The sequence below is a fragment of the Myotis davidii genome, unplaced genomic scaffold (genome assembly GCF_000327345.1).
Source record: "Myotis davidii unplaced genomic scaffold, ASM32734v1 scaffold198, whole genome shotgun sequence".
Taxonomy (NCBI): Eukaryota; Metazoa; Chordata; class Mammalia; order Chiroptera; family Vespertilionidae; genus Myotis; species Myotis davidii.
In genome coordinates, this window is record NW_006291485.1 from 2032442 (window position 1) to 2043118 (window position 10677).

At 56.6% G+C, this 10677-nt stretch overlaps 1 protein-coding gene across 1 annotated transcript in view; it reads right to left on the reverse strand.

Annotated features, from left to right (window-relative positions):
- Positions 1–10677, reverse strand: part of ATP8B3 (ATPase, aminophospholipid transporter, class I, type 8B, member 3) — a 29117-nt gene that overhangs the window by 17137 nt on the left and 1303 nt on the right. Inside the window, exons 2-14 of the mRNA XM_015564661.1 lie at positions 10256–10381; positions 9447–9502; positions 8904–8995; positions 8061–8174; positions 6941–7039; positions 6578–6639; positions 6018–6090; positions 5869–5939; positions 5370–5452; positions 3697–3855; positions 3110–3198; positions 1896–2086; positions 1589–1797 (exon numbers count right to left, since the gene is read on the reverse strand). Of these exons, the coding sequence (XP_015420147.1) occupies positions 1589–1797; positions 1896–2086; positions 3110–3198; positions 3697–3855; positions 5370–5452; positions 5869–5939; positions 6018–6090; positions 6578–6639; positions 6941–7039; positions 8061–8174; positions 8904–8995; positions 9447–9502; positions 10256–10381 (1424 nt within the window). The remainder of the gene's footprint in view (positions 1–1588; positions 1798–1895; positions 2087–3109; positions 3199–3696; positions 3856–5369; positions 5453–5868; positions 5940–6017; positions 6091–6577; positions 6640–6940; positions 7040–8060; positions 8175–8903; positions 8996–9446; positions 9503–10255; positions 10382–10677) is intronic.

Below are 10677 nucleotides of genomic sequence, written 5' to 3' on the forward strand. Positions count from 1 at the left end.
TTTGTGCTCTCATTTATTGCTTAAGGGACGCAATGGAGACTCATGTCTTCTTCTAGGGACATTTTTTTGTTTTGCGTTTTTTGTTGTGGTTGTTAATCCTCACCCAAGGATATTTTTTCCATTTATTTTTAGAGCGAGTGGAAGGGAAGGGGAGACAGAGAGAGAGAGGAACATCGATGTGAGAAAGACACATCAATTGGTTGCTCCCACACGCACCCCTATGGGGGCTGGTTAACTTGCAAGCGAGGTATGTGCCCTTGTCCAGAATCCAAGCTGCCATCCTTCGGGCCAAAGGCTGATGCTCTAACCACTGAGCAAATGGCCAGGCTCCTGGGGGGCCTTAGAAAGACTGTCCGGACAGGGATGCGGCCCCATGGAACACACCTTGTTTGAACTATTCACGGTGGCTTATAAAACTTGGCTGCTACTTTGAAAAAGTGGATGATTTCAAATAAAAGTCTGGCCCCAGAGTGCTTATAGAAACATGAGAGAGAGAAGAAAAACAGAGAGAGCAACATGAGAGAAACCAGCCACTTACCACCCCACCCCCCATCAGGTGGAATTTCCATTTCTCATGCTGATGACTGCCTGCTGCCCCGAATAATTATCCAGCTGGGTCCTCTGTCAGCTCCCGCCCTAAACCTAGCTAAAAACTAGACCCGGGGCTGGCGAACTTCGCCCTGCACCATCACCAGCTTCTCTGTGGCCTGCAAGCTAAAAAGCGTTTTCACGTTTCTAACTGCTTGGAGGGAAATTGAAAGAAGAATATTGTCTCGGGAAACTTGGAAATGCTATGAAATTCAAAACTGGCGTCCTCGGTACAGTCTGTGACAATCGGAAGCAGAAACTCTATTTTGTGACACGTGAAGATGCTATGGCTTTCAAACGTCAGAGGTTTGTGAAAACCAAAATAATACTTTTCCGTGACGCGTAAGCCGCTCTGGAATTCGGAGCTCGGCGTCCACACGCAGCAGAGGCTGCTTTCCGGGGACCAGGGCTGAGCCGAGCCTCCACAGAGACGGGGCCGCAGGGGAAGCTAAAAATATTGACTTGCTGACCCTGACTGGTGTGCTCGGTGGTTAGAGCGTCAGCCCGAGCACTGAAGGATCCTGGGTCTGATTCCTGGCCAAGGGCCCATAACTGGGTTGCAGGTTCAATCCTAGCCCGGTCGGGGTGCATGCAGGAGACAACCAGTCAATGTTTCTCTCTCACATCCATGTTTCTCTCTCTCTCTCTCACTTTCTTTCTCTCTCTCTCTTCCTCCCTCCCATCCCCTCCCCTTCCACTCTCTCTAAAAGCAATGGGGAGAATTTCTTCAGGTGAGGATTAAGTATATGTGCGTATTGACTTGCTGGCCAGTTATAGGAATAGCTTGCTGACCCCCAGAGAGGAGGCCTTTGGCTGCAGCTCTGAGCTTCAGATCCCAATCGGCCTGCTGGGGTGGGGGGGGGCCAGGTGGGCAGGCCAGCTGACCCTGAGACCCACTCAGGTCTCCTGGTGATTGCAGCTCCCCAGGGCCCTCCTGCACCCCAGGGTCAGGCGCGCTGGGCGGCGCCGTGGTGTTAGGACAGGCCAGGGAAGGCCCCACCGTAGACAACGCCATTGATGCAGCACTTCTTGAAGGTCATGATGTTCCGTGTGAGCGTGCCGGTCTTGTCCGAGAAGATGTACGCCACCTGACCCAACTGGTCACTGAGGCTGGTGTTTCGGGCTCTGGCCGACATGTTCTGGGGCTGGTAGTACATCTGCCTGTCCCAGTTGATGAAGATGCTGTTCCCCAGGTAGATGAACTCAGTTCTGCAAACACACGCTGGGTCAGGCCTGGCCCATGGCCCACCCAAGCCCCCCCTTCTCTCTGGCTGAGGAGTGGGTGGGGAGGAGCCCCAGGGACTCACATGATGAACATAGCCATGGGCACCATGACGCTGAGCAGGATGAGGAAGCCCCAGAAGGTGAAGAAAGACTCGGTGGGCACGCTGTACGTGAGCTTCTCAGACACATAGTGGTGCTCGGCCTTGAATTCCTTCACCTTGTCCCAGAAGCCCAAGGTCAAAGCCACGGAGATCAGCACCAGGGACATGAAGATCTGCTCAGCAAACAGGAGATGGTGGAGCATGTGGGGGGACCCAGGGCAGCACCGAGACACCCCAGCGACTAGCCAACAGGGACACAGCCAGTGTAAAAAACAAACAGGAAATGAGAAGCTCCCCTACCCCAAGTTCTGCCATCAGGATGGGGGAGTGGGGCTGGGGGGAGGTGGCTGGCAGTCCCAGGGGGAGGGGAACTTGCAGGGGTTTTGCTGGGTTTTGTGGCTGCTATTTTAAAAATTACATAACAACAACTTTTAAAAAGATAAAGTTGAGCCCTGGCTGGCATGGCTCAGTGGTTAGAGGGTTGGCCCAGCACCACAGAGTCTCGGGTTTGATTCCCGGTCAAGAGCACATTCCTGGGTTGCAGGTTTAATCCCCACCGTGGTCAGGCTATGGGGCACTTGTTGGAGGCAACCAGTCAGTGTGCAGCTCTCACATGATCTCTCTCTCCCTTCCTTCCACACTCCCTCCCTCCCTTCCACTCACTCTAAAAAGCAATGGAAGCCCTCAGTAGTTGAGCATTGACCTATGAACCAGGAGATCATGGTTCGATTCCTGGTCAGGGCACATGCCCGGGTTGCAGGCTCAATCCCCAATAGGGGGCATGCAGGAGGCAGCCGATCCATGATTCCCTCTCATCATTGATGTTTCCATCTCTCTCTCCCTCTCCCTTCCTCTCTGAAATTAATAAAAATATTTTTTTAAAAAATAAAAAATACAGTTAAGTTGATTAGGCAAAGAGTTAAGAATTATTAAATGAATGTCCATGGAGGGTAGGTGAGCATTTTATAATCTCCTGTGGATTTGGAAAAAAATGTCAAGATCAACATTTATTTTATAAAGACATTCCTTACGTGTCATGATTCTAAGAAGAGTCTTTGGCCCACAGACCTGTCTGTAGGGTCAGGCTGCGCATTTTGCGGAGGCAGGAAGCTGAGGCCTGAAAGATGACAGCCAGGGCTTCTGTCTATGGGGACCTTTCCCTTCCCTCTTCTGTGTCCTCCCAACCCCCAGCTCACCAGGATCACCAGCCTGTTCATCAGACGGTCTATCTTGGTTCTCTTCAGATGGATTTTGCCACAGTTCCTCATGATCTTCGTGTCTAAACCTGCAGGGGTTGCATCTGCCTGTCCATCCATGCATCCATTCATTCATACGTCCACACATACATCTATCCATCCGTCCATCTATTCACTCTTCATCCATCCATCCATCCATCCATCCTCCATCCATCCATCCATCCTCCATCCATCCATCCATCCTCCATCCCTCTGTCACCCCCTACTCATCCATTCACCTGCCCAGCCACCCAGCCATCTTCATACAAGCACCCCACATTCTCCAGCCAAGTAACAAGGGTGTTGGCTCAATCTGCACATTGAGCAATGGAAGCCCTCAGTAGTTGAGCATTGACCTATGAACCAGGAGATCATAGTTTCCACAGTTTTAGAACCCAGGCCCCATAGGAACCATGTCGGGAGCCCCACACCTATGGCAGCAGATACACAGCAGCCAGGCCTGGCCTTGTAACTTCCTGCCAACAGTTTCAGGGTCCCCACCCACCCCACCAGGAAAGCTCATGCTGCAGGGCCCAGTGCGGTGGTACCGGCATAGATGACCAGTCCATAGCAGGTGTCTGTGTTCCGGATCTTGCAGCCACGTAGGAGGATGTTGCCGCTGCCCAGGGAATATTTCTTGCCCTCCCACTGCAGGCACCCCAGAAAGTGGTGCATCTGACTGTTGGGTTCCTCACACACCACCGTGCCTACAGGCGACAGGGCCATCAGGGAGCCGAGGGCATGGCTGGGGTCAGGCCACCCCTCTCCAGAGCAGGGTGGGGCAGGCGTGGGGAACATTCTGTCACCTCTGGCTCTAGCAACCCCCAAGGGCCCTGCACTGCCCCAAACTTGCCCCACTGGCACCTCCACTCCTTGCCACGCAGCTTCCCCCTGGATGCTCCAAAGCTGGCTGTTAAGCCTCGGGGGGTTTGTGCATCCTCTTCCCTGTGCCAGGACGCACACCTCCTCAGGGAAACCCTCTCTGATCCTCCAGCCAGATCAACCCCCCCCCCTCACGCCCCCTGAGTCCCCTTCCTCCTGGTTACAATCCTGCAGTGCTGTACTGAGCCCCTGTGAGTTCTGTGAGAGGAGGTGCCAGCCGCATTTCCTTCATGCTGGGGACCCTGGGGCCTAGCCCAGCACCTGGCGCACGGTGCCTGGCCTCCGTGTAAGCGAGGCCTTTTCTCAGGCGCCATGAAAACAAACGCAACCAACGCTTGAATATCCAGAGCCAAGGGCTGTGTTCGAGAGGACGATGCCGCTCTAGACCCGATTTGATTAACTTGTCTTTGCACTAAGACGGGAAAAAAAAATACTGTAGCCCCTTGCTGGGCTCTGGCAAACAGTAGTTCTCCCCACAGGTGTGAAATGCCTCACTTTTCAGGTGGGAAATACGTTGCGATGGATGGGCCGGTCGGTTCCCTGTCTCTGTGCACGGAGGCTGCCTTTGATTAAACAACCAAAAACATTTGCTTTAATGTGACCACGTTTTAAAAATAAACTGTAACGCCTGACACAATGGTGCAGCATGTTTTCTAACAGTAACAGAAAACGCTCCGACTGTCACATGGATGTAAAGGGCATGGAACAGGCCTGGGATAAGCTGGCCTAATAAAAGCTATCTTGCCCTGGCTGGTGGCTCAGTGGATAGAGCGTCGGCCTGCAGACTGAGGGTCCCAGGTTCAATTCCGGTCAAGGGCATGTACCTTGGTTGCAGGCACATCCCCAGTAGGGGGTGTGCAGGAGGCGGCTGATCGATGTTTCTCTCTCATCGATGTTTCTAACTCTCTATTCCTCTCCCTTCCTCTCTGTAAAAAAAATCAATAAAATATTTTTTTAAAAAATAAATAAATAAAATAAAAGCTACCTTGCCCTGGCTGATGGCTCAGTGGTTAGAGTGTGGGCCTGCACATGGAAGGGTTGCAGGTTGGATCCCCGGCCTGGTCCAGGTGTGTGCGGGAGAAAACCAATCAATGTGTCTCTCTCACATCAATGTTTCTCTCTTCCTCTCCCCCTCCCTCCCTCCTTCCCACTCTCTCTAAAAATCAATGGAAAAAATATCCTCAGGTGAGGATTAACCAAAAAAACCCACCAAAACTGTTTCGACCCCCGACACCCCCCTCCAGTAGACCCCATCACTGTCCCCCAAACCCAGTGAAATGGGGAAGTTCCATGCCGGCAGACGGAGGCCCAGATGGTGGATGAACTCGCCACCTCTCACCTTGGAAGGAAGCCATCATTCTTTCACTGGTCAGCGCCTGGTGCGTGCCCATCGGGGCCTGCCTGAACTTCAAGTTGGTCTCCCTGGTGACGAGAAGAGGAGTGAGGTGAGAGGTGGGGACAGGCAGCGCCCAGGCAAGGCACTCCAGAGTCACTCAGACATTCCCACGGAGCCCCTCCTGCGGCTCAGATGCCCATCAGGAGGCGGAGGGGCCTTGCCCACATTCACGCAGGACGTCTGTGGAATGGCGCAGGCTTCTCGGTTTCGGACGGCCGCACCTGGAGCACAGCAGGGCCTCCAGAAGGCTGGTGCAGAGAAGGTGGGTCCCTTTCTCTGGCTGAATGTTTTTGCCCCCTGCCGCTTGCAGGTCCCCCACAAATGCTCCAGGATGAATGCCCACAATATCCCCGTGGGCTTGGGGACCCACACTCTGTGGCCACTGGGGAAGGCCTCACTGGCTCCCAGGCCCCCGAGCCCCTAGTGATGAGCTGTGCCTCACCCATCGATGTCTGCGGTCTCCACGTAGCACAAACTGCTGGGCTCCGTGCTGGCCAGCAAGAGCACGTCGGCCTGAGGGAGAGGCACACCAAGCAGGGAGGCCGCCCTCCCCCAGGAGCAGGGAGTCTGAGCCAGGCAGACCCAGCTCACCGGGACAACGTTGTCCTTGTGCAGGCAGACCAGGTCCCCCACACACAGGTCCTTCCATTTTCTCCACAGAAAGCTGCAGGGGGCGGGCAGCAGGTGTGAGAGGGGCCCAGCCAGGCTTGTCTTTGGAACCCTTAACCCACCACCCCCAACCCCCAAACTGGAAGAACGGGGGGAGTGCAGGGACTGAGCCTCCCCTCTGAGCTTCCCTGACTGCCCACCGCAGGTCTTTGTGGGGGACTCTCAGCCCAGGGGAAGTCCAACCTTCCCTAACCCTGCCTCCTCCACCCCCTTCAGACCCGCAGCTGAACTCTCAGCCCTGCAAGGTTCGCGCTCAGGGCCCAGCCTCTTTCCCCATCACAGGGCCCAGTCCTTAGCCTGGTAGACAGCAGGCTGGGTCCCTGTCAGATATCAGACTCCACCAGGGTGTCCGGGGGCATGGACGTTTCTGGGCACTCCACTGGGCACCCCTCCCTGACATGTCCTCCCCCCCCAACCCCACCACCAGCTGTGAGGGAGTCCCCGTCCTCAGGATGCACCCCCCACAGCGCCAGCGGCCTCACCTGCTCCCCACCAGCATCCGGCAGGGCCTGCTGTTGATGGTCCTGTCACTCCTGTGTCGGCCCTGAGCCCACAGAGGTGGGTCAGAAGGGTGGTCCTGCCCCGCCCTGTCCCTGCCCAGGATGATCCCACCCCCAGCCACGCCCCTATGCTACCCCCACACCAGCCACATCTGCCAGGGACCCTGATGGAGGAAGGGGGGCTGCTGGGACACGGCTACGAAGAGAAGGAAGGCAGGGTCCATCTATCACCCAGTGTGGCACCGAAGGCCAAAGAGCTATGGGACACCTGTCCCTGTGGCAGCAAGACAAGGACCACACCCGGCCCCCAACCCCCTTTCCCAACTGTGCCTGGGCCCCACTTACGATGTCATCTGCCAGGTCCCGGGTGGCCCGGATGAGGAGGAGGCAGGTGAATGGGGCGAAGAGGGTGAACCAGGGCAGGGTGGAGATCTCGGGGATGCCCTGGCACAGAGGTTGGGTCATGCCGGGAAGGCAATACCGAACCACCATCCCGAACACTAACACTGTCCCAAACCGCGTCCCCTGCCCTCCCAGCCGGCCCCTCAACCTGGCATCCCGTGTCCCACCTCCGACCCCCGGGGCTCCAGGCCAGCCACCTCCCCCTACAGCTCTGGGGACAGCTGCCCCCCTACTTCCCATTCCCCCGCAAGCTCGTCTCCATGCCCAGCTCCCCGTCACACCTCCAGGAAGCCCTGCCAGCCCCAAGTTTGCTCCCTGTACCCTGGCTCCTCCCAGTCACCCTTCAGGCCTGAGCGCCAAGCGAACCCCAGGCCAGCGTGGGTGGGGTGTGGGTCCCCTTTCCATCACCGGTCCCCTCCATGTGTTTCCATGGCAGTGGGTGTCAGGGTCACCGCCAGGTCCTCGGTGTCTAGGATAGGCCCCGCACACAGTGTGCTTATTGCGTCGATGGATCAAAGCAGAGGGGGTGAGGTCAGCACGGTGAGATATTGAGGGGGGTCGGGCGCTCTGTGAGCTGCCCACTCACCGAGAGAGGGAGCTGCCCAGGAAGGACAGCTGCCCATCTGGCAGGGCCACACAGGGAACCTGCTCTCAACCTTCTTTCCTCCTCTCCCTTTGGGGTCAGCTCAGTGGGCCGAGGCCCAGAGGGTCACATGGCCAAGGCTGTCCATCCTGGGGAGGGGCTGTGCCCGCCTTGGGCCCAGAGGAGCCACTCATGCACCTTCATCATTGGACAGATATCGAGAGCGTCTTCTGTGAACCAGGCCCTGGACTGAGCAGTGGAAACTCAGCCACGAGGATGCTCCCAGTGTGTGAGCAGCCAGACACCGGCCCCTCCTCCCAACCGCACAAACACACCCTCGAACCTCCATGTGTCTACAGAGCCATGTGGCAAAGCTGGTCAAGGAGGGCTTCCTGGAGGAGGCAGTGTGAGCAGATGGAAGGAATGGTCTGTGCTCAGGTGCTTGTACTGACCCCTGGAGCCACCCCTGTCCTGCCCCACCTGGAGAATGATGATAAAAAGGAAGTAGACGTTGGACATTCGGTGGAACTGCTCGTACAGGTTTAAGGGCAGGAAGGAGAAGAAGTTGTACTTGGCTGTGTGGATGATGTTGCCCTGGAATGAGAGCCAGCATGGAGGTGCTGCCCAGGCCAGGGCCCCACCTAAGCCTCACCCTGCCCTTTGAGCACAATCAGCAATAATTAAGTACCCGGTGCACGTAAAGCCTCGAGCCAGTACTACCTATCTACCGTGAGCCAGCTCTACTGAGCACCTGCTGAAGGCAGAGCCTTCAGACCAGCATTACTGAGTGCCAATTGAATGCAGCCTTGAGCCAGCAGTGATTGAGCCCCTACTGAATGCAAAGACACATCAAATGGGACTGTGGCCCCAGTATTTCTCAAAGTGAGACACCCAGGGGGGTTTTAGGCAGTCTGATGGACAGTCTGATTGTAATTTGAAGATTTAGTATTTTCTTTTTTTAAAAAAAATATGTTTTTATTGATTTCCGAAAGGAAGCGAGAGGGAGATAGAAACATCAATGATGATAAAGAATCATTGACTGGCTGCCTCCTGCACACCCCCTACTGGAGGCCAAGCCCACAACCAGGGCATGTGCCCTGACCCGGAAACTGAACCATGACCTCCTGGTTCACAGTTGGATATCCAACCACTGAGCCACGCCGGCTGGCAGTATTTTCACATTTTAAGGTGAACTGGGGTAGGGCTAAGGAAACAGTGGGCACTCCAAACTGGTGATTCATTAGCGATTAAAATTCACTGTGTGCGGGAGAGTGGGCTGGTTGGGAGGAGGTAGCAGAGGACAGTGGGGCTGGGGCCGCCCACCTTGTACTTCTTCCTCTGCCAGCACGGGAAGACCTTCTCCTTGAGTTGGTTGTTGTAGGTCCGGCTGTTGGCCTTCACCTCCCAGGTGAACGCTGGAGCCGGAGAGAGCAGGGTGTGGCCTGGGGTGCAGCGAACACGGCCGCAGGATCCCCTGAGGAGGTCTAATGGGTCCCCCAGGGAACCGCCATGGATGTGGGAGCTGGTAAACAAACACCACCCTGGGCCAGTCCCTGGGCTCAGAGGACGGGCCTGGGAGACGCACTCATGCCCTCCCTCTACAGACGGGGAAACAGGCCCGGTGCCCGCCTGGGCGGCCCAGCTGTTTCAGGTCTGCAGCCCCCGCTTCCTGAGTCTAGCATTCAGTTGAGGGATTTGGGACTATTTGTAACCCAGTGAGAACATGCTGGGCCTGTTGAATGGACTGGGTGGGGCGGTGGGGGGAGGGGGGGCTCCTCATCCCCATATTTCAGCCACTATACTCTGCAATGCCCCTTGGCTTACTCTACAGATCCCACGCCCCACACTTGGCCCCAAAACACGCACCTGAGTTCTTCTCCTCAAGGTCCTCGCCGTAGGCCAGACTGCCCGCGCTGGTGGTGCTGTCGGGGAGAGGGGCCAGGGTCACACCAGCTGCCCAGCCCTTGCCACACGCTGTCCATTTTCCTGCCCTCTCCAAAATGTCGCCTCCCACTTCCATCGGTTGCCACTTTCCCAGCGCTGAAGGTCCAGCCGATGGCTGAGTGTCCTTCCCTGAATATCTGGGGGCTCCACCGATCCCCATCCTGCAACAGCCCCATGTCCACCAGTCCCTCCAGCTACCAAGCTGAAGTTGCCTTGACTTCCATTACAGCAGGTCTCCAGAATGGGTTCTACCTCTGGCTGCTGCTGCCCACCCCCAGGTACCATCCTCTGGCCAGGCCACCGTTGCCTCTCCTGGGATGGCCACACCACCTCCCCCTGAGTCTCCCTGCTGTCCCCTCTTAACCCATTTCCACAAGGGACGCAGTGCCCAGCCCAGTGAGGGGCTCCATGCGTGTTTGTTGGCTGATGACACGGGCCCTAGAGTTATTCATTAATTGCTAAGCTTGTATAAAGGGCCAAGCTGCTCTGAGAGGTCTCAACGTGGTCTCAGGGCAGTTAACTGGGGTGGAGGCAGACACCGGGCTTCCCACAGAGCCCAGAGCCTTCCCACAGCCTCTCTAGTTCACAGTCATTCCATCAACGCCAGGAATTCGTCTCACCAGAGGGCCCTCCGCAGGCAGGCAGCTCTCCGAGCCCTGGCCAGGGCTGCCCCCTCTGCCCCGCCCTGGGGGGGGGGCACCTTCCCGCATGCTCGGTCACTGCCTCCTCACCCTTCTGGTCTCCGTTCACAGTTCTCAGACAGGCTGGGCTTCTTCAGGCAACTTCTCTGGGCTCCCCCTCTACCCGGGGTGTCCCCCATCCCAGATCGCATCACCTTCTGTCCTCTGCTTCTTTCCCTTTCAGGTCAGGATGGCTGGTGTCTGAGTCACAGGTTTCCCTGGAGCCGTCGGGGAGGACCTGGCCCAGGGCCAGCTCAGAAGCTCCTGGGAGCCTGGGCTGTGCCATGCCTACTCCCCAAATGAGAAGTGAGGTTCAGCCAGTGGGACCTGGAGCCCAGGAAGACTCTGTGCAGGATGGGGGGTGGGGGGAGGTGCTGGGATGGCCAGAATTTACCCAAAATGTATCTGGGGTAGGAAGACGTCCTAGCGCTTTGCCCCCTCATTTCCACTCAGCTCACCCGAGCACCCCATTA